The 23,776-nt window shown below is 37.2% G+C and overlaps 2 protein-coding genes across 3 annotated transcripts; one reads left to right on the top strand and one right to left on the bottom strand.

Annotated features, from left to right (window-relative positions):
- Window positions 1–4,082: 4,082 nt before the first annotated feature.
- LOC109105003 (transmembrane protein 74-like) lies at window positions 4,083–11,600 on the bottom strand. Of its 2 annotated transcripts, none has more exons than XM_019118333.2 (2): window positions 11,419–11,600; window positions 4,083–10,346 (listed from the first exon to the last, which is right to left on the bottom strand). In XM_019118333.2, exon 2 carries the CDS (start codon window positions 10,286–10,288, stop codon window positions 9,446–9,448), a length of 843 nt encoding a protein of 280 aa, XP_018973878.1. In that variant the 5' UTR covers window positions 10,289–10,346; window positions 11,419–11,600; the 3' UTR covers window positions 4,083–9,445. The 2 variants fall into 2 exon arrangements, with proteins under 2 accessions (XP_018973878.1, XP_018973877.1); XM_019118332.2 differs by having other exon boundaries at window positions 4,083–10,341; window positions 11,419–11,577.
- A 6,297-nt stretch (window positions 11,601–17,897) lies between these two features.
- On the top strand, window positions 17,898–23,208 carry LOC109105600 (thyrotropin-releasing hormone receptor-like). The gene is made up of 2 exons (XM_019118872.2): window positions 17,898–19,172; window positions 20,616–23,208. Exons 1-2 carry the CDS (start codon window positions 18,393–18,395, stop codon window positions 21,045–21,047), a joined length of 1,212 nt encoding a protein of 403 aa, XP_018974417.1. The 5' UTR covers window positions 17,898–18,392; the 3' UTR covers window positions 21,048–23,208.
- The last annotated feature ends 568 nt before the right edge of the window (window positions 23,209–23,776 follow it).

The following is a 23,776-nucleotide window of genomic DNA, read 5'->3' on the forward strand; positions in this document are numbered from 1 at the left end:
GTCAGGTAACCGAAGCAGGAGGGATATCGGTGAGGTACAGTTGGCTTAAAGCTCGTGGGGCCCTTATTGAAAAATCAATGTCCATTTGTGAGTCCAGCTCACCTGGCTGACTGCCAGCTTGCCTGAAGTCACCTAATGAAGCCTGATCCCGTTACCTGATTCCTCATTCGCTGTGTCAAAGTGACTTTGTGGCTGAAGTCATCCCTTAGGTTTCTTCTCCTCCTCTATCCTGGGGATCAAATGCATTTTCCAGTCCATTCCGCTTTGTGCGTGTATGTGGTGAATACATGAGATCTTTCTGTGGGACAGCACAAATACTCGATCAACATAGTTCTGATATGTCATGCTGTGAACATCAGTTAGAACATACCGCAAGCTGTAAAAGAGCACTGCTTGTAATGAAATGCCATTTATGATCCAAATTCCTTAATCTATGCAAATTTTTTGTTTTTAAGGAACACTATGTAGCAGTGCTGCAAATCATGTTTTCACATTTCTTAAAAAGAAAACTTTAATCTTAATAGGTTTTTGAGATTCTCTTTAAAACACAAATTAGCCTCCCATCCAGATGATTTAATCAAATCTGGACTAAGTGAATGACATTCACATTTATATTCCCATTCATGATAGGCCAATAATGATTTTTTTTTAATATATTTGAGAAAGAAATATAGCCTGTGCAAAAATAAAAAATTCCATTCCATTTTTCACCATGTTTTTCTTATTCCAATTCCATTCCATTTTTGCATTTTTATTTTTTTTACTTTTGGCTTTTAGGCTTTTCAGTTTTTACAGCTTTTTTTTAGTTTATAGCAATAACATATTAAATGTATGTATGTATTATTTATTTATATATTTTTACTGTTCCAGATTTTATGAGTATGTAGTACTTCGAAACATGATTGCAATACTTCACTTAACCTGCCGAGAACAGTGCAGAGCTGCATAATCCTATTACTGTTTTGAGTTGTACAAACACGGTTATGAGTATGTAAGACATAAATGTGAAAAACGATTCATAGCCAAGGCTAAGGTACAACACAATGTGTTAAGTTGCAAGCTCTTTTATTTATTGTAAAAGCCCAGACTCATAAGACTCATTTGTTTGAGAATCAAAATACACTGATAGCACTGTGGCTTTTGAATGACTTAAAAGAACCAAATCGTTTGGTAAAACGGGCTACACTTGTCGTGCTGTATGTTTATACTGAACATCATTATGGGCCCCTCTGAACCTCTGCGCTCTATGCACTCTGTCCCCCTTTTAGTGCCTCTGGTAGTGACGCCCCTGTTGACGATTAAGAATGAAGTGGAAATATGGAGAGACTCAGAGAGATATGATTGAGTGGCTTTGCAAGGCCATCACAGCTCCATGTGCCAGCAAGTAGGCTGACCACTTGGCCATATCTCAACTACATTTATATTTTAATTGACATTAATATGCAGCGACAGTGAATGTAGTCTTATGCCACACATATTAGTCCTTTAGAGTTTATGGTGCCCTTGCAGACAGGAAAAGAGGACTGAGCTGGTTTAAACACTCATTTGACCTACACTTGTATTTGCATGACTCTTTAAAAATCTCACCTGCATCCGTCGGACATCATATCCACCCTCTGTTCAAAGTTAGAGGATCGAAGTGTCCTGTCTGCCCCCTGCCGTTTCCTCTTCTCCATCAGGCCACCATTGAGGGGTACAGCACGCCGTTGGCATATAATGCAATTTGGTTGATTAAAAGAAAACATTAAAGCACTACCTTATTGAATTTGATGGCACGTACAGAACCGGATCTTTGCTGGCCACTCTCTTTTATTGGCTGGGATAAAGGGGATCACGTCATCCTCATCCTCCCCAACACACACACAAATCTCGAGCCTCAGACAAATCGTAGCTGAGAGGACGTCGGTCAGGACAGAGATTTGTTTAGCTCGCCCCTTCCGCCACCCAACCCTTTCATTGCAAACTGAACTTCTGCCAACCTTGAGGCAAGAGGAGAAGGCAGAAGAACCCTCCAGTTTGGAATGGTCAGACAATGAGGGAGTCCTTTTATTTATCTCTAAACAAGGCCGGTGACTCATAGCCTCTTTACTCTTTGCTTTCTCACCTCAGTGACTCATTCATTGTTCTAAGTGGAATCTGGAACAAGTGGGACAAGAAAGAGATGGGCTAAACACCAAACACCTGTCAGTTCACTCCATAGTGCACCAAGTACCCGCACTCCCTCTTCCATTCGTCTGATTTCTCATCCGTACTGTCTCGAGAGCAATCATCATCAAACACTCTCAAAGCTCTGTCTCAGTGGCAGGACTCTTCTGGGACTGATGCGGCACATCAGACCAGCTGTACTAACCAATAACAACTGAGACTTAGTAGGGATTTGCATTAAGCTCATGCTGTCAATCAAAAACAGACTCTTTTTTTCTCAGTGGAGCTCTGGTAGACATGAATTATCATTCCTAATGTCAGTTTTCATCAGATTTGCTATTACAGAGATGATATTCATTGCTAATTGACTGCAAGACAAAGTCTGCCTTGCATTAATTTAGGTTAAGAATTGGATTTCATCCATCCATCCATCCATCCATTTTCCAAACCCATTGTCCTATGTAGGAGCTTAGAATTGGATTTCAGATATTATTTAATACTGTATTTTATTATATAATGGAGAGAGTTATGTATGTAGATCATTTTTTTCATTATGGTTCATTGTCCTGAAGCTTGGTGGATCATTTATCCTGCACGAATTGCTAATGGCCAATTTGAGTAAATGATTGTTTGATTAATTGATTGGTGTTCATATCACAGACAGGTCATGTTTATTCAAAAATACCAACTGTTCTCATGGAATTTCAAAATTATTCCTTTAACATTGAGTTGAGGTAATGGAATCTGTTTTGGTTACATAAAACTTACAGGGATAATTGACCCAAAAATGTAGATTCTGTAACATGTCATTGCAAATCTGTATGACTTTATGTTTTGATGAATGTTCATAAAAATGTTCATAGACATAAAACCAATTTATTGTTGTCAAACCTGTTTTGATGCTCCAAGTTTGAAATTGCACACTCACAAATAGTATTTGAGAGTTATGGCAGAAGAAGGCAGTATTTCTAGAACATCTCATTTATTCTTCTACTAAAAGAAAGAAACTCATACAGGTACGAAACCATACTATTTAAAAGTATATAGTCAAGTTATTTATTTTTATACAGATTGTTTCAAAGCAGCTTTACAGTAATAAACAAGAAAATAACAGTATGTTACAGAGTTCTCCAATTATGAAACAAATAAAATTTCAGCTGTTAAAGCTCTAAAAAAGACAACAGTGCCTTATTCAACTCAGTCTAGTTCAGTGTTGATTCAGTTTAGTTCAATGATGTGAATATTGCAAAGTTGTGAAGCAAGTTTAGTTCAACTATAAAGTAGCTCTGTAGAAGACAATACAGTGTCATCATTCAACTTAAGTCAGTTAACTATTCATTCAGTTTAATTCAATAGCATTGCAAAGTTCATTAAATTTATGAAACAAGCTTAATTTAGCTATACACAACTCTACGGAAGACAATATTCAGCTCAAGTCATTTTAGTCTTGATTCAGTTCATTTGAATAACAGTGTTGATGTTGTAGACAGTCTCCTCAAGTGTCTCATACCCTGGGTCATAGTTGCTACAGCTGGTATTCAGAAGCTTGAGGCGAGGAGTAAGAATATAGTGTCAATCAGGAGAAACCAGGAAGGGAGCTTCCCGTTTCCAGTCAAAAGTTTATCAATGATTCAGGTCAAATCCATCTTCTTTGTCACTTTCAGCTGATGTATTACTTTACTGGCTTCTTTTACATGGAGCATGTTTGGACGTATTCCTTTCTCTTCCTCTGAAGATCATGATTTTAGTTTGTGTCCGTGTCTGTGCGAGGCAAAGAGAAGGTGGAAAGATATATAAGGAGTGTGTGTGTGTGTGTGTGTGTGTGTGTGTGAGAGAGAGAGATATGTGCACATTCTTTTGGCACATCCATCCGGGATGATGAAAAGGAACTTTTTTCCCTAAACTTTATTATTTATTTTATTTATTTAAAAAAAATATATATTTGTAAGATTAACATCCACAGAAAATATCATAACTTATTACATGACTTAAAATTACTTATTTCACCATCCAAAAGCATGTTCATCATGGTACAGGTGTATTCAATTCACTTTCGATGTGTTAACTCAACTCAACTCAGAAGATATAGACAAAACAAATGACAACTGACTCAGTAGATAGACTGGTGTGTCTGTCTATATTTTGAAGTCATTCACTACAAAATACACAATTTGTCAGTTGTTCTCCTGCTGTGTTTACAGTAGCCACTGACAGGGCCAGAAAGAGTCTGGCTCCAAGGTTAAGAGTGATGACAGCGCACAGCATTAGGTCTCGGTGCAGCTGAGAAACTCGAGAAAGGCCCAAATACGAACGTTCGCCAGTGATTCCCGCAAACAGTCCTCTCCACTCCACAGATAACCGAGGGGGAGGAGCGAAGAGGCAGGGCCTGAGCGAGATCACATCAGGGCATCATATACCTTGTCCACATCAGCGCTAAACAAAACATGACGAAGCAGTAATCCTTGACAAGGTGTGCAAGCCTGACATGCAAACAAAAGACGTCTTGATCCTTTTGATATGTGAGAGGAAACCCTCGTTCCACATGCCTGCTGGTCTGTTACCCTTTAACAGCTATGATGGGAATAAATAATTCAACTCTTTGTTTTTAGCTCCGTTGAGGGTTCTTGTGGTGGAGAGAAACACTTGATGCAACACAAGCGATCCTAAATAAAGCCTGAGCATGGAGATTTGAGGTCAGGTCACCTCCCCTGCATGCATGTGTTTGTGTTTTATAACAAGATCAGCGAGAGGAAAGGGTTGTTGTGCAGTTACATGGGCTACGTGTAATGAGGGCATTTTACAGATTTATAAGCGGGAAGCATTTAAAGCTGTTTGTTTGTGTTGGCTATGTCTGATATGATTAATAGGCCCCAATATTTGCATGCAAAAACTTCCTTGCGAAACTGAATTCTTTCGATAAAATGTACTAATCTAAAATCTGCTATCGCAGAGTTCTCCACATGGAAGCGAAATAAAATGTCTGTAAACTGATAACAGAGAGGACATCATACCACCATGAAATTTATGAAATCAATTAAGCTGTGAATCTAAGGTAAGGTATAGATCCAGCACTCTGCTTATGCAGATCTAAAGGTGCCACCTGCTGGTCGTATATAAGAACTACATTGAAACTATTAGGCGAATTTTATTTGACTATATTAAAATACGTCCTGGTTTCATGCCGTTTTTAAGGAGGTTAAGTTAAAACTTTAATTATGAAATAATAAACTTTATTTAAAATAGACCTGACACTGAGATATATTTAAGAGCATTCTATTGCAAGTGTTGATTATCCTATGTTTAGGATGTGCTGCTTATGTTTGTTAATTATATTGTAAAAAGTCTGACTAGAGAAACCAATTTCAGGTTATTTTGATCTTTGAAGGTCTTCTGAAGAAAATCTTATCCATATAACATATAGAAAAAAGAAAAGATTTATTCACATTCCAGGTAAGAAAACACAGAAAAAAATAACAGCATTTTAACAATGTTTGCCATCTGTTTGCTTTTGTTTCTTCTTATTTACTCCACAGCAGATACCAAACACTCAGTGCAAATGAAATGTGACAAAGGCAATCATTTCCGGATGCTCTACGAGTTCTCTTCAGTGTTGACATGGCAGGGCATTATTTTCACCCAGTTTTGTCTGATCTAAACAGACCATTAATTTCTTCACAGCCCTTTGCCAGGACAGACCACAACGAGCCGCTCCGGAGACACTAGCCTCTGCAGCCGACTGGCATTCTTTTTTAATACGTATAAGAATCCATCTTGAAAAGCAAGCATGCTGCAGTTTTCTGGGTAAGCTTGGACAATTAAAGTTTAGATGAGAAATGATGCAACTAAAGCACACCTGTCTATAACTTTTATTAAATTCCAAAACTTTGATTATCTTCTTCAGTTTTTTTAGTGTCTAAAGGCTCTTAATTGTGTAGAAAGTTAAATCTTTAAGAATAGGAATGCAGCTCCCTAAGCTAAACTTTAATGTGTTACTTTATATTTTATTATCTGTATTTAATGTTCTTCTGTTAGTGTTATCTGTATGCACCAAAGGTGAGAGTAATGCAATTTCAATTATCTGTGTGCATGTACTGTACATGTGAAAGAATTGGCAATAAAGCAGACTTAACTTGACTTGACTTGACTAAAACTTAAAAAAGGAGAGAGCAAAATACTAATTATTCAAGTCAGCATTCTAAAATGTCATTGGTTGCTATCTTATGTAACATATATGAAATAGACTCCCAATGATACTGTTTGGAGACTTTTAATGCAAGTGGGACAACATGATTGTCTTTGCTGACTCACTTTTACTTGGACAGTACTTGCAAGCAAAGTAGCATTTGCAAAGAAGTGTGCATGGAGCCTTCAAATATGACTTTTCCATTTTGCAATTGAATCTACATTGTTTATCCAGACAGGTAGAAACCTCTCTGAGCCAAAGAGGCCCCTCAGAGATTTCCTTTGGGCTTTAAGGATCCTTATTCCACCTCTTAATGACAAATGCTTCAGGCTAATAGAGCTGATGCGAGAAACTAATCTACTGTAGGTGCTAACGTAGAGTGCAGGGGAACATAGTTCCATTTCAGCTAAAGAGTTTATAGGATTGAATTTACATTACAAAGAGATAGCAAGTCTAATGTTAATAAACCTTGGTAAGCCATACAAATACCTACATTGTGCTGCTCCTAAAAATAATGCAGAGGAACTACAGCCAAGCTTTGGGGTCAGATCCCTGAGGTTGTCTCAGTAAAGTGATCTTCTCAGAAATCAATACCACTGGAAATTTTCCACAAGGTTTCCAAGGGTACAAGTACACACACTTCAACTTTCCATCCAATACAGGAGCATTTCGGAACAAGTGGCATCCCTGCGCTAGCGAATTGAGGCGATGGGACTAAATGACTAAAAGCTTCCAGCGAGGTTAATGTGTTCCATCTTTAGAAGCTGAAGTGTACAACAAACAACGACACAAAAAAGGTCTTTATTGGAAACACTGCAAGTGATTAAGTTGATTCAATTTGTCTGTAAAATCTGCAGTACTAAGCACTTTTTCCAGAAAACCCCTCATTCTCTTTAATGATGTATGATCTTGGAGAAAGGAGGAGAACAGATTTCTGAGAAAATATGGCTGATGCAGGCAAGCTGTCATGGCTGTCACATACTAGGTGTCCCCTTACATGACATTGTGGTTTGAAATGAACAGCATTGCTATTTTTAGCATTCTTACCATTGACAAACTGTACATCAAAAATTCAAAGATTGAGATACTGTATAGGTACTGTATAGGCCTACTTAGGGTGCAGAGAGTGGTTAAGTTAGCGAATTACTTTGTTTCTAAAGAGAACTGTCAACAAATAAAAATGTGTCAAAATGTGCAAATGGTAAATTGTACATTTGTTCGTGAAAAATAATAATAGTTGTGCGTTATATATTTACCGCGCGCTCCAAATTCTAATAGAAAGCGCGCTAACTGTTACCTTATAGGCGAACGTGACTTCTGTTAGCGACTGTTTTGAAAGCTGTAAATTTGCGCTTTGATTATCATACAGTCAGTCTCAAAAATGTGTAAATGGTAACTTTAACATTTGTTTGTGAAACAATAATGACAGCCATGCTTTATATAAATACCATGCGGCAAACTAGACTAGAAAGCCTGCGATACTGTTGATATTATGGTTATTTTCAACTCGCAAACGCGACTTGTTAGCGTCTATTCTGTGATGAGTAAAAATATGCGCTCTGGCTCATAATCTTACTAACTGTTCCATTTACATGCTGCCTTCAAATCAGCTCATTAATAGTCATTATATTAACATTTCTAATTTCCCTTTGAGATGTCCGGTAGGACAGTCCTAGATAATGTGGGCAATTACCAGTGACTCATCTCTTATCCTTAAATTTTGATCTTACTCATTGTGAGAAATATGTTATGAACAAATAGTAATTTTCCTGTAAAATTATAACATCCATTAATTCACAGTCAGTCTGAAATGTGCACAATACTTTTTATGTTATTGATTAATTTGAAGCATCTATGCTGCTTTAGTGCTTGATAACTAATGTACAGTAAAAACACCAGAAAATTAAGTTGACTTTAAAGCTAAAATATCTTTAGGAAAAGTCTCAGTGCAACTACATATGACCAGCCACTGTTTTAGAGATGGACCTCTTTTAAGTTTCTTTTTCTTTTCTTTTTTCCTCTCTCTCTTTGTGATGGAATCTCAAAAATATGCACAGACCATTTAGGAGTGAACACAGCGGATTCATGGTCATAAATGTCAAAAACAGGTTTTGAATTGTCACACTTATTGCAGTCAAATACATGCTAATGATTCATCACAAGCGATGACACAACATCAAGAATATAATTTTATTTTCATATCAGAAAGTGAGTTGTAAGTTATGAGTTTTATGAACTGTCATTAATCATCAGAGTATGCCCTGACAACGATATGTATTTGATATTGTAAGTCTTATGATAAATCCTGTGGGCACAGACTTTTTTTTTTTTCATTTGTGTCAATATCTTGTTACATACTCAGAGCCTATAGGTTCAACTGTGAGTATACAGTGTAAGTGAAGATACAATAGTTACGCTTTGCTCTCTCAGAGAGATGGATTTAAATTTCCAAAAGATAGCAAATCATTGTGTGGCAGTTTCCTCCATTAAATATTTATAAAATATTTTAGCGCTTGGTTGGGGGGGTTAGTGTTAGTTTTCTGCATGGCCCATTCCAAACATGAACTAACAATATGAGAAAATAATGGCATAAACATCCCAATTATACACTGGCATTTTCTCAGTGCTTTCTCAATGCTTTCTGAGGATCTGAAGTGATCTAAACCAGAAACTGTAGCCCTCAATCACTCTACATGCCATGATGAAATGGATGAAGTGGAAACATTTGATTTCAGTATTCTGAAAGAGTAAGAAAGAGGCAGTAGGGTTGTCAGTATTAGCAGCAGGTTTCTGTACAACAGGACTAATTTCTTTCAGATCTTTCATTTTCAGCTTGGAAAGTAAGGGTTTGAATACTGTGAGCAACTTCCTTTAACTTCCTGACACACAACCTTACGTTTCTAACGTGCTTGTTCAAAAAGCATCTTGCTTTATGATTAATAAATGATATCATGCTGTGTATTTCTGAAGCCTGAGAAATCTGTTATCTGATATTATGTTTTTTCTGCATCAGTAAGCAATTATCACTGATACAAGGTTGAAAAACAAGCTCTTTTGGCCATGCTGGAAAGGTTGATGTTATGTTGGCAGTCCAATAGAAATAAATGGAGAAAACAGTCAACTAATGGCATTGCCATTCTCCTCCTCGACCAAACTACGTGGTGGCGACGAGCGGCTGGGACTCGATCTTGTTCTTAAATTAATCGAACCGTAGAGCTTTGCAGAGTTCTTTGAATAAGCAAAGGCTTTCCTCCTGTACATCTCACCCTTCCACATTGAAATCATTAGCAAAGTGGATAGCACCACTCCGCCTAAGGTGAGAAAGCAAAGGCCGGCAATAACACACCTGTCAAGGTGCGCACCTATCCTGGCACTCTCGTTCTCGAGTCTTTCCATTTCACGCGCAGAGACGTTGTCGCGGTTCACTCTGACGTCACGAGGGACCGTGTACGATATGATCACCAGCGAGATCCCGGTGATGAGGAACGTGACTGCACTGATGAATCCGTAATCCACAGATTTCCCCGAACTCTCTGAGCTGAGGTCAACGTCAGACATCAGCGACAACTCCTGGAGGCCCTCAGGACAGATTTCGCTTGTGGAGTCATGGAGCGAAATCGCACGGTGAGCGCTTTTCTCACTTGTGTCTGGGGTGGCCAACCTGAGATTGACGTTTTCATCTATGTAAGCAAACGAGGTCTCCAGCTCCTCATCACAACACACCCTGACCTTCTCTAGGGGCTGATGCCGGTGCTGGCCATGCTGTCCTGTGACGGGAGCCGTCCTTGGTGCTGAATTACACTGTCCCTCACAGGCAGGCCTCTTCAGAGTGGGAGAAGCTTCTTCCACTGAACTGCTTAGCCTGTGAACATGAAGTGGGCTTGAAGACCAATCCAGTACTCTGGGAGGATCAGGTCTTCCCCCTGTATTATCTATGTAGAGCAACTCCACCGAGGCCATCAGATCCACTCCCACGGATCACTTTGGTTTCTTGCTGCATCAAGCCATCCACACTATACTTATAAACACATAAATTACATAAGCCATAAGCCATCCACACTATACCTTTTAATATATAAATTACAATACTTTAGATTATCTTTTTTTTTTCATTCCTGCTTTTGACACAACTAATTAACACACATCAACAAAAACATATTATGAATATTTTAATAAGAATCATTTAAGATCACAGATGGCCACACAATTGTTGTTGTTTACCTTTGTTTCATGCTATTGACAAACAATGTCTATTATTAAATACTATGTGACAAGCATTTGTGTACACATCTCACTGGTATTTGTTCTGAAATTTCTCAAATCCTAGACATAGTTGCCACCTGACAGAGACCTAATTTGCTCCTAACAAAATTTTGACCAAATTTACATCTGTATACAAAGTGTTAATGTATTTTGCCTTTGTAGGTCAGTCTAGTATACTACAGCATGTGTCCCTGATTTCAAGCACAACTCTGACTCAAGCGTACTATTTACTGCTCTAACCCATTTATGCACACTACAATGGTATAGCAGCAGTTAATGACTGTATTTGAACGAAATCCTTTGCCTCTTTATTGAAAGACGATTAAAGTTACTGATTAGCCCTACTTCTTCGATATCCAATTAGCAAAGCAATCCGTATAAAACCCAAGATTAGCTATAAGTCCCTATAAAGCGCATTGCTGCGTGGTCGATATAGGAACTACACTTAACAGCAGCTAATTATTCTCATCTTTACAATTAATATTAATAAAACAAAAGTAAATAAATTGGAAAAGTGGGAATATCAGTATAAAAATGAGTCACACTGATTTTTGGTATATAATCGGGGGAAAAAAATGACAATAAAGTCATCCTACAAATCATCTGTGATAACTAACACGACGCACAATCGCTAAACCGGTATACGATGTGCACATATACAGCAGTTGTGGCACGTGTCCATTAGGCTGCATCGTTACACTCATCAATAGGTCATAGAATATCCCGTAGAGAAAGCGGCACAAACAGGACACCTCCCGCATCGCACTATATTCAGACGCCAATTACACATTATTTGTTTGGTAGAAACAAATGTTCATGGATAATACCTCCTCGTTTGATGAACATTTTGGCCTCCCGGCTGCTGCTCTCCGCCGTTCTCCCTCCCACGCTCCGTTTTAAAGATGAACTGAGCTGCTGATAGCCAAATTACTAATTCTACTATGGCAAAGACCTATTTATGAATATCAAGTAGGTTGTGATAACGTTTCTCGCTAACCTTCCTATAAGAAAGTGCTTGAGTATGAATATTAATAAGTTCACGCTGGCGTCCCTTAGTTGCCGTCCTATAGCGAATGCCTGCTCATTGAATTTTAATTAAGTGTCGCTGACGTTACTTGCGAAAGTTCCAATGGCGAAGCAACGGGTTATGAATATTAAGTAGAGTCGTCGCAATAGTAAGATTTGTAAATTCTCCTCCGGTAGCTACGCCTCGCTGATTTACATCACTCTTGTGTTTTCAAATAAATCACAAGAGATTTAAAACTGTATTGGAACCATGTGAAATAAAGTTGTCCTAAGTGAAAAGTAATTGTTTTCTGGACAAAAAACCAGCGTAAGACTGAAAACTGCAGCCTGGAGACATACTACGACCAGTAAGGATCAGCGACTGTGCTAAACCACACCCATTCTACATTATCTGCTCTGTGGTGCTTTCAAAGCTTGAACGATTACTGGTCAGTTTGAGGTTTGTATAATTTATTTTTAATTTACACAACCAGCCTATACCAGATCATCTTTAAAATGACCTTGTAAACAAATTAACACACATTTACATTATTTATTACTATCCATAACATCAATAGATAACATCAAAAAATGTTTTATTTTTAATATAGCCTACTATTCTGTGATAAAGGCTGAAGATTTTAAGTAATTTGTCTGAAAAAATAAAGAATATCTCATCCACATGATCTTTTATTTCAAACACTTTCTAGGTGCATTCAGAAATGATCCCTAACTAGCATTTCCAATCTCTACTTGACAACAAACAATTAATATTATTTCCACAGATACGTGCTATTGTGTTGACCAGTACAAAGGATGACTTTGGCTCAAGGCAAGATATGTTCCAATTTAACAGATGAGTCTGCAGAGAATTGGGGCTTATTGAGCCAGAGATTAATGTCCCAGACTGGTGGAGGCTCAGCTCAGGGAGTATGAGGTGCACAGTCATGAATAACCATCTGTCACTGCAGACTTTATGAACATAGGTGGAGTAGCTGTATGCACAGTCAATATAGATTATTTTCATCAGGACAGAGATCTCAGAAGGGTGCAGAGCTTATTTTCTGCTGCATGCCCCTCTGAGATTTCCATACCGTCAGCTGCCAGCTGAGCTAATCCTGAATGCATTGCCAAGGACAAAATTGAGTTTCAGAGCCTTGGGTATCAATTAAGTCACCTTGGATGTGTAGAAGCATGCTGTGGCTCGTCAATCTATCTTCATGTTGTTTGGAGCAGGAGTGACACATAGGCACTAAACAACATCACACAACATCAACAAATCTGCAGTCACATTTGTTTTCTCTCATATCTGTATGTAAGATTAAATAAAGACAAAATGAATGGTTAACAATCCCTAATTATAAATCAAATGTAATACATAATATTTCGCTACCATTTAAAAGTATGAAGTCTCTTATATTTACCAAGACTGTATTTATTTGATCAAAAATAAAGTAAAAAGTAATATTGTGAAATATTATTGCATTTTATAAATAACATTTTTCTATTTTAATATATTTTAAAATGTAATTTATTCCTGTAATGGCAAAGCTGAATTTTCAGAAGCCATTACTCCAATCTTCAGTGTCCTTTAGAAATCATTCTAATGCTGATTGGGTGCTTTAGAAAAAAATATTATTAGTGTTAAAAATGGAAGTTAGAAATAGGACACACAGAAAGCACTTTTGTCTGAATTAACTTTACTACTTTGCCATGGTCCTAAAAAAGTAGATTTACTGGGTATCGTTGGGCATTTTGTAACTGATTAGATGCTGAGGAAAAGAAGTTCTTTATTAGCCTTAATGACAGTGTCTTTGTGAAAAATACAGACAAGGTAAGCAATTGCTAGTAGGTAGAGAAGGGAGGAGCTGTCCTTGGTGCTGAGTACAGTGACTCAATTACAACTGAGCTCAGACTGAAATCACTGCTGCTTACAGAGCGAAACATGTCTGTCACATGACATGTGATCCAGGAGTTGTGCATATCAGGTTATGTTCAGAATGGGATACTAATTTAGTACTCACTGAATATTGTGAAATACTTCATACTTATTAAAATAGTAAATGCAACTTTTAAACTTTTAAAATTGTTTTTTTTGGTAACTGAAATAAGGCTAAAATAACTTACATGAAAATTAGAAATGTTGCATTGGCAATTACCTGAAAATAAATGTAAGTTGACGTACTAATATTACTAAACCTACAACTGAAAAAAAAAAAATAAATAAATAAATAACCTTTTTAAAACTAATAAAAATTACAAAAGCACATAATAATGAAAAAAGCTAATTAAAAACATCATTTATTAATAAATAATAGTATATAAATAATACTTAAATTACACAAATGATCTCATGAACTCACAGTACAGTTTAGTTCAGCAAGTGGTTTCCAAATATCATCTCAATATTTTGCATTTTAATGCAATTTTGTATATGGTAAAATGTTTTGTATATATATATATAAATCCTAAGGTTTTGCAGTCAGATGGTTAATTTATTTTTAACTATTAAGAGAGAGAGAGAGAGAGAGAGAGAGAGAGAGAAAAAAAAAGAGAGAGAGAGAGAGAGAGAGAGAGAGAGAGAAACAGAAACACAACTGATATTCCAGTTCTTCTATCATGCTAAAATTTAAAGTTCAAGAAAATATAGAAAATATGTATAGTAAGCACAGTATTATATACTGCAGCAATAAAGAACAGTGTGGTAATATGCTAATATGTCTAAAAGCTCTTAAAAGAAAGAAAAAATAGGAGTAATACTCTGACAAAGACCCCTCTAAACTCTTAAGCCTCTTATATACAGTACATACAGTATAAGACAGAAATTTTAGGGCATATGGAGAAGGAGAAATGTTTTTTAGGGAGAGACTGAAAGAGACAGAATGATGAACAGCTCTTTTAATTATTAAACATTCTTGAAGGTTGTTGAAAATAATTACTCACTGGTAACAAAATGTTTTTATTGTATCATATGAGCTCATCCCTATCCATTAAAATTATAACCACACAACGTCCACTACCCCAGAGTTTTAATTGACAAAAAGGTTTTTATAGAATAAAAGTTGAGAATCAAATCTTGGACATAGAGTTAGTTCTATTGTCCTTGAATATGTTAGTATTATTGTTATAAATTTAATTTGATGAAATGGTTTTGATGGATCGATGCTGTCACCGCCAACTACCTGCACTCATTTCATTTTTCTGATATGAATGGGCCCTCTATGCAGCCAATAATGAGAGCACACGGAATGACTAGTTTCACCTCATTGTGTGCACGGCCTTTTGGATGGGAGATGTGGAAAGTGAGATGTAGAAATGGGCTCTTGTCATTAGGAAAATGAGAGATTCCAGCCAGAAATGTTATTTATTCCTTTGAGATGCTGGCTGCCAAACTTTGAGTGGTCTGCTGGCATTGTATTGGATTAAGAGAAGAAAAACATCTTTGTGTTTTAAATTCTGAAGTTTGCTGAAATCAAATTCAATTAGTGAATGAATGAATCATACAGTCCGGCAGACAATTAATTAATCATTACATTCCCATAACAAATGATGAAATCGCAGCCTTGCCTTTATGAATGCTAGTCACGCTCCCATATTCATAAACTCTTGAGTCTCAGTTTGATAATCTCTCTGATCTCTCACAGGCTTTGTTTGTTCTTTTCAGAGCAGAAGTTGGGTGATGAACCATTTCAGTAAGTTAACTTTGATCAATGCCATATTAAGGGCTCCTTTGTCTCTTTCTCAAGGAGATCCGACAAACAATATCTTCCAGATTTTATTCCAGATTTTATTCATCTCATTATTTTGCCTAGTTTGCCTAGAAGAGTTGAGATAAAGTGGGAATTAAAAATGGGTTGTTATGGGATGTACATTGCAATAGGATTCATCCTAAGGTCTAAAAACATCCAAAATGTGTATCTTGATCATAGTCATATGACATAAAATGTTCTCAACAGCTTTTTTAATAGTGATAAATAACTATTGTGAATATATTAAAGGCATTTTAAACATTGTAACATGATCCAAATAATAAAATGATTAATAGCAATTTTAATTGCTTTTCATTTATCTGAATGAATCACAAGCTTAAGAATGAATTCTAGAATCTACAATTAGCTCAGAAAACTAGATGGGGACTATTTGTGTGGTAATTCAAAATGCCCACAAGATGGCAGTCGAACACTTATCACGCAAAGAAGTATGTGAAAAGTCAAACCTTTACATAAGGTAATGGACGATCATCTAGCCTATTTGAAGATAATTTATTGTTGCAAATATATTGTACAAACAATGCATTATCTATCTAGAACTTTAAAACAAATAAGGCCTAATAAATCATAAAATCTGTCAGACCTTGCTTCTATTTTTCTACTCTTGTGCACACTTGCAAAGGTCTAGAAAGAATAATAGCTGAGAAAACACTTCACTGCATAAAGCTCCTACTGAAATGTTGTTGATATTTTTTTAACATGGCCATAATGGATTATGTCTTTATGGCCGTAGCCAGCTGGTCATCGAGGACCGGAAATTTTTAATGTTTAAAAGAAAAATGTGTTCTCTAAATGACTATTTTGCTGTGTAAAACTCCTCTTACGAGTGTCTGCATGTATAATTCAGTTTAGACATTTTTTAAGAATGTTTTAGCATCCGTGGAATGAAAATGATCGCTGCAAGAGGCTGGCGGAGCGAACGAGGCGGAGTGCGCGGGCGTGTTGCCATATCCATCTATATATTGACTTGTCTTTTCCACTTAATTTCACACTTTAGAAAGTCAGTTAAGTGGGATACCACATTCGACAAGCCAAATGCAAAAAAAAAAAAAAAAATAAAATAAATAAAGAAAGAAAGAAACTGATATTATCTGTCAGAAACGTTATCAAAGTTATCAAAGACAGCAGCATTTAACACTAATACACAAATCTGTAGAACAAGTAGGCTAGGATACAGAATGAAATTAAATATGCAAGGTGAAACACTAGCCATGAAAAATAAAATATCACAAAACCAAACTAAAAACACCTAGTTAAATTTTCACAAAGTCATGCTAAAAACATTCATAAGAGCACCAGACAAAGTTATCATATAGCAAAGATTATTAATGAAAGCTATAGCAGTAATTGTTGCATGAATAAACTGATAAAATTATCCACCCCTAACCTATATAGTAAAGTATTAACACATTTTGATACAATAAATCATTTAAAAGTGTTCATCCCTCCAAAACAGAGAAAACATATTTCACAAACATCTACATGTCTTACTTGTATATAATGACTTGAATTTGTAGGGGTTATTATAGTACAATTCTTAACCCCACACAATACCTTCATGATGCAATATGTTGTCTAGTGAAAAATAAAATAAAAAGTAAAATATGAAAATAAATAAATAAGAAACAAACACCCTGATAAATCCAGAAGATTTGACAGCTTTAAAGTGATGGTTAACTTTTCTCAAGAATATAAAAGCAATCTGTGTCAAGTCTTGAGAGAGTACAAAAAGCTGTCAAAAATGATTTATTAATTATGTTTGTGACATGATTGACACTGCCGTGCTTCTGACAAAGAACACATTTAGCAACACATTAAGAAAGAGCAAAGATGAACCAACCTGAAAAATCTCACGCCAATCAAACAATAAAACAATAAAGCTGTTCATACTAAGAACGATAACTATAACCATAAAAGATACAGTTTTAAAAATCGTTCTACATTTAAAAGACCAGCAGATTCCAAGTTACCACAACTATTATTACAGCACAGAGGAACTAAATCCTTGTAATCACTTTCAAAACGATTTATTATTTTTTCCCCAGCTGATGAACGATGAAAAACATTGACAGCCCATAAGAATCAATAAAAAACGCTGCTTATAATAACCAGAATGTCCTGCATTGGCGTAAACATAGCGATCTTTATTGTTACCATTGTAGTTATCTTTGTGTGAACAGACCTTTTTATCCACTTCCTCAAAAATCGAATTTCGTTTGACTCAACTCTCAGATTAATCACAGCGATTTTGCTCTCATCATAGACCTGTGCATCCTCAATAGACTCTATTAAGTGTCAATAATAGCTCTCCTCCGGGTGTAAACTGGGTGTGAAATCAAACTTGGCCTTGTATCAATCACAACCCTTGAAACAAACAGCCTAAAAGCAAGCTCTATCAGTTCTGATATATCCAAAGCAAACTGACTTTTAAACAAACACCATATTGTAGAGGAGCACTGTAATTAGAATGTAAAATGGACCTGTGTGTGTGTGTGTGTGTGTGTGTGTGTGTGTGTGTGTGTGTGTGTGTGTGTGTGTGTGTGTGTGTTTGGCAGTTTAGTCGAGAAACCTATTATTGAACAGAAAGTGCTTTTGAGACACTCCTTCGCTTGCTACTGCAGCATTACGCCCCGCACAATGCACTTACTGACGTTCTCGGTCTCCTATCAGGGTTACAGGGGTCTTTGAGAGACCATATCAGCCTGTTCAGCCCTGGGCGGTGCAACACCTCTGTCAGCTCTCTTCAGTTATGCATGCCAGGGACGGGATTTTTATATATCACACAAATTACCACGGACACATTCTTGGCTTTGCACCAAACGCAAACGCATTCATTTCCATCTCTGAGATCTAAAGTCTGCTGTGATCGGTGTTTTATTCCAGAAGGACATTTAAAACTGCACAGATTTAAACTTTAAGGATTTTTCTCTCTTTTGAATGTTGAAACATGCCCTTTTTGCGCGCATCCTGGAGAGCTGAAAGGTGATCTTTTTTTGCGCAAACAAGGAAACAAAACCAAGTGGAGCATGGAGAACAGCACTTTATTCAAATTTACCAACGGGACACAGGCTACGATATGGACTGACTATAGTATCGAATACAAGATCGCTAGCATCTTATTAGTTATTCTTATTTGCGGAGTTGGAATTGTTGGCAATGTTATGGTCATTTTTGTGGTCTTAACGACCAAGCACATGCGTACACCAACTAATTGCTATCTGGTGAGTTTGGCAGTTGCCGACCTCATGGTCCTGACTGCAGCCGGGCTGCCCAACATCACCGAGAGTCTGTTCGGCGGCCACTGGGTGTACGGATACGCTGGATGCCTCTCCATCACTTATTTTCAGTACCTGGGCATCAACGCATCTTCCTGTTCCATCACAGCCTTCACTATTGAACGCTATATTGCCATTTGCCACCCGATAAAAGCGCAGTTTATGTGCACCCTTTCCAGAGCCAAAAAGATCATTGTTCTCGTTTGGGTTTTAACGTCCCTCTATTGCGTTATGTGGTTTTATCTTTCCGACACGGAAGAGATCATTTATGAGAACGCTATCCTTGTGACATGCGCCTACAAAGTATCTAGAAACCTGTATTTGCCAATATATTTCACAGATTTTGCCGTGTTTTACGTTATCCCGCTTTTGCTGGCCACTGTTTTATACGGACTGATCGCAAGGATTCTTTTCCTCAACCCACTCCCGTCGGATCCCAAAGAAAGTCGAAGAAATTGGAAGAAGGAGTCGTCCGTGCATGGGAACTCCAGAAGTTCCTCCAGTAACGCAACTGCTGCTTCTCGGAGACAGGTAAAAAATTAGTTTATTTTACTCAGAAGTGAGTTTTCTTCTGTGCGTAATTGTGCGCATATTGGGAATCGTTGATTCTCGTTTGGATTTCTTGACTGCTTCCTTTACGAGCCTTTTATTATTTCTGAGGAAACAATATTGGAATGAATGAATGAACAGACAGATAGATAGATAGATAGATAGATAGATAGATAGATAGATAGATAGATAGATAATACAATTCGTATCACATTTAGTTCCCTTGGACAATCTGTTGAAAATCAAAACAACAATCAAAAATAAGCGTAATACAATTCTTGCAAAAAGGCTATATACAAATACTTTTAATGACTTTTTAAAACGTTTTATAGGCGGCATCCATGCACTTCAATAATTTCTAATTGAATAAAACCAATAAAACAAAATCGTGGTAACATATTTAAATTAATTCAAATTGTACGTTGAATGGCAACCAAATGAATCATCTTTAATTTCACAATATCAGCAAACAGTCAGTGACTACAGTGATTTTAGTCTCACGAACTCGCGATTCACTTGAAAAGAAACATCTCAAGAGTTATTCGTTCGAGATTCTGATCGCTATGTTTTGATTCCCTAAAAGTCTCATTAGACTCATCAGATTCATTTGGGAACAGAAGTGCACTTGTCACGCTTTGTTTTTTTTAAAGAACCGACTCATTAGAACCGAGTCACTCGTTCGAGATTCGGAACACATTGATTTAAATTAAAGAGTCGTGAATTGAAGTCCAGGAAACATTTGTGATCCAGAACCAGAACACAATATTTGAGAAATGTGATGTGTTGTGATGTTCACATAGCCTCCAACAGGTCAGAGTCCAAATAGTGAAGCCAGACCTCATCTGAGAATCTTGGAGCAACTGTAGGCTACTTGTTGTTGTTGTGTTGCCCTAGGGCTCTTTAACTTGTCCAAACATGGTGAGAAAACACACCTCTCATGACCTTTATAAAATCAGTCTTACAGCTATGTAGTAAGTCTCTACAATAATTGATCCGTGACATGCTATGGTGTGTTAATACATTAGGGAACAATCTGCCAAACAATACAACAGCTGTACCGTGACAATCATGTTTATACTGTTGCAAAAGGCCAAGATTAGTGACACATTAAAATGAGCATGTTGGCACCTGTATAATAAGAAATCAGTAAATATCCTGCTAGTCCCATAGTCACACACATTCACAAAGCAGTGAATATGTGTAAAACTGAGTATTAATAGTAAACAATAAATGCAAATCTTGCCCATATTTCACTTAAACATTGTTGAGGCTCGGAATTATATAATAATATAGTTATTTATAAATATTACATTATATCATATAGATCTATTAAAATGAGCTTGAAGAGGATTTCTATAAAAACAAAAATGCAGGTAATTATGAGGCATCAGAGAGTTACATACATAACTGAACACTCTTCTGTAGGTGACAAAGATGCTGGCAGTAGTGGTGACCCTCTTCGCTATTCTGTGGATGCCCTATCGGACACTGGTGGTGGTCAACTCCTTCCTCAAAGACGCCTATCTGGACACCTGGTTCCTTCTTTTCTGCCGTCTCTGCATCTACATGAACAGCGCTATCAATCCAATCATCTACAATGCCATGTCTCAGAAGTTCCGTGCCGCCTTTCACAAACTGTGGCATTGTGGGCCCCAGCGCTCTGAGAAGCCCCCCACATATAGCGTGGCCCTCACATACAGCGTCATCAAGGAGACATCCAATGGAGAAAGCCCGGACCACTATACCACAGAGCTAGATGACATCCGTGGAGCCGCCGAAGACCTTCTGCCTGAGAGGAAGAGGTTGTCGTTTAAAGAGTCCTCACTAGCTTGCAAAAACACACTAGCTAGTGCTTAGATCCTTGGTTGGTATGTCTGATTAGGTTGCTTAATTTGCAGTTTCACAGTGCCTCTGAATGGCCTATTGGATTGACTGCCACATGGAAACAGCATTTTGACAATCATAGACTTTCATTTACATATTTAATAAAAGCAGATTTATTCATAGTCTATCCATAACCTAGACTTATATAGTAGCTGAAGACCAAAATAGGTCTGGTCCAGTCTGTGAAGGCAGAGTAACGCTCCTGAAGCAATCATGGATGAAGATAGACAGACAATTGGATGGCTGATTGAACATGACTCCATGACGGTATTGGATGTGATTGAGTGTGTGAGCTAGGGAATGCACGATTAATTGAAATTAAACCTGCAATTGTGATATGGCTTAGTATGATTATCAAATCGCAAAGGCTGTGATTTGATTAAATAAATACATGCACTGTGTGTTTCAAGAGCCATGCCCACGACAGAGGCAGGATTTTGAGTGCACGAGCACTGCTTGTGTCACATTTTGCCACTTTCTGCATATTTCCCAATGAAAATTAACTAGACAATTGTGACTGGCATGTCCCGAATGGCCTGTGTAAAATTTGGCACTCTGTTGTGACATGCGAGCAGCTCGCGACATTCTTGCAGGATTCATAAAACGCTTGCTCTTGAAAGATGGCTCTGTACCCTGTTTATTTGGACCAGCTGGCTCCACTGAATCACAACCTGTAAGTATGATAAATAACAGATGTTTATATTTTCTATCGAGCATTCAGAATACGGAACTATGGCAGTGGGCGTATGGTTTCCGACACACAGTGTATGCCGTAGACTGTATGATCACAACAGACTGGGCCATCTGACCAATCACAGCAGAGTAGGCTCACTGAAAGGAGGGGGTTAGAGAGACTGAATCTTAGAACTGCTTCAAATGAATCACTGGAAAATTAGGTGATATTAAATGCTTATTTTAAGAAAACACAAGTATTTTTTGACCTTGCATGCATGCAAAACAATATTAGGAACCTTATAAATGGCATAAAAGGGGCACTTTAATGGCTTCATTTGGCTTCCTCCCTCTGCCAAAATATAATAAAAAAATTTATCCGAAAAATCACAAATTAAATTTTTCCCTAAAATCGTGCAGCCCAAGTGTTAGCTGAGGGGCGAATTCTTTGGTACTTCCAGTCAGAAGATTTGTATCACTTTGGTCTCAAAGTGATGGCCAGTGGTCACTGTGGCAACAGCTGCACGCATCACTGCCAAATTATCACTCTGGAAAATTTGTTCCAGGAATGGCTGTCACATTGTTACTCACCGCACTCTGAAAAAAAAAGGAAGTTAGATTACTTCTTAACTCTCATTTGTTTCAAATGTAAGCTCAATTTTACAGTTGCAGAGAAATATCCTGCCCAATGATACTTTCTTTTGCAAAGGGGCATAAAATTACGGTATTATGAGGCTTAAAATACCATAGTACACCCAGAGCCGTGACACTACATTTAAGGGTGTTGTATATTCAAAACCTTAATTTTAGCATTTCAGTCCTGATTCACACCCACTTCCCAAATTTTTCAGTCTAAAACTAGAGTACACAGCTGTTTGTTGTTTTTGTCATATAGATTATGCATCATCAGCTGAGGCTGTTTTCTCACAGATCTCACGGTGGCACTGAGATTTCATAGCAGAGCTCAATTCTGTAAAATTAAGGTGTAGATGAAGATAATCTGTGATTTCGGATGTTTGTAGCTATCTCTTTTGCATCATTGTGGTTTAATGCAAAGGAAGGTGATTTAAGAATTATTTGATGCTGTAAATACCTTGTTTTGATATCTCTCTCCCTGAAAAAACAACATGTTTCAGCTCTATCTGTAGTTTCCAGTACTTGGTTGCTGTAAATTATCTGCATGGACATGGATTGTGATGTGACATTTTAAACCTAACACAACTCGAACTGCCCACTTGTTGTTGTTTTTTTTTCTTTTTTCTTCTTCTTTCTTATAATCAGTGAACATTTTAGTGGATAAAATGTACAGCTCTTGTGATGTACAGTAAGCAAAAAAGTGTTTGGTTGTAACATTTGCTCATTATTAGTGTTTAAATTAATTTTCTTGCTGTATTAAAACATGTTTTGTACTTGTATTTTGTACAGTTGTTGTTTAAAATAAACTGATAGTAAATCTTTGGGAAATTTCTCTTTGCCTGATTTCATTTTTATGCTTTAACATCCTCTAAATGTGATTCCACACTCTAATGTGGAAAAGTTGCAATGTATGAGAATTTCATGACAATTATCCGGCAACATAAAATCCAATCAAATGGATTTCAGCTCATTTCCTCTAAATCATCCCTTGGACATCGTATTTTGTCTCAGATTACACAGTGACACAAAAACAGTCAAGATTCACACTTGTTTATGAGATTATGAGTGTCTGGGTCAAGCCATGGGTCAGACCCATTCCATTGCAGAAGCAATCCTGACCCTCACTAAACTATCGAGCTAATGGAGCCCTGACGCAGGGCAGATGCTCAGCTAGAAGATGGATGTAAAAGCTCTAGAGGAAGAGCCTGAACAGTCATTTATTACCATTCTCTCCTGCCCTCCAGTAACAATAAATCATCATTCCATAGAGAAGTGGGTTATCAACTAAGTAATTCATAAGGGGCAACACATGAATGAGCACTAACAAATGTAAGAGTGATTGCAGCTGCAAGTGAAATATAATTGGCTTGTTTGAGCACAATGTTGCATCTATG

Source organism: Cyprinus carpio, chromosome A16 (genome assembly GCF_018340385.1).
Source record: "Cyprinus carpio isolate SPL01 chromosome A16, ASM1834038v1, whole genome shotgun sequence".
Taxonomy (NCBI): Eukaryota; Metazoa; Chordata; class Actinopteri; order Cypriniformes; family Cyprinidae; genus Cyprinus; species Cyprinus carpio.

Excerpts from the sequence above, each read along its gene's own strand:
- LOC109105003 (XM_019118333.2), bottom strand. The coding sequence starts at position 10,288 with ATGGCCTCGGTGGAGTTGCTCTACATAGATAATACAGGGGGAAGACCT.
- LOC109105600 (XM_019118872.2), top strand. The coding sequence starts at position 18,393 with ATGGAGAACAGCACTTTATTCAAATTTACCAACGGGACACAGGCTACG. Across the intron at positions 19,173-20,615 it reads CTGCTGCTTCTCGGAGACAG|GTGACAAAGATGCTGGCAGT; the intron begins GTAAAAAATTAG and ends ACTCTTCTGTAG.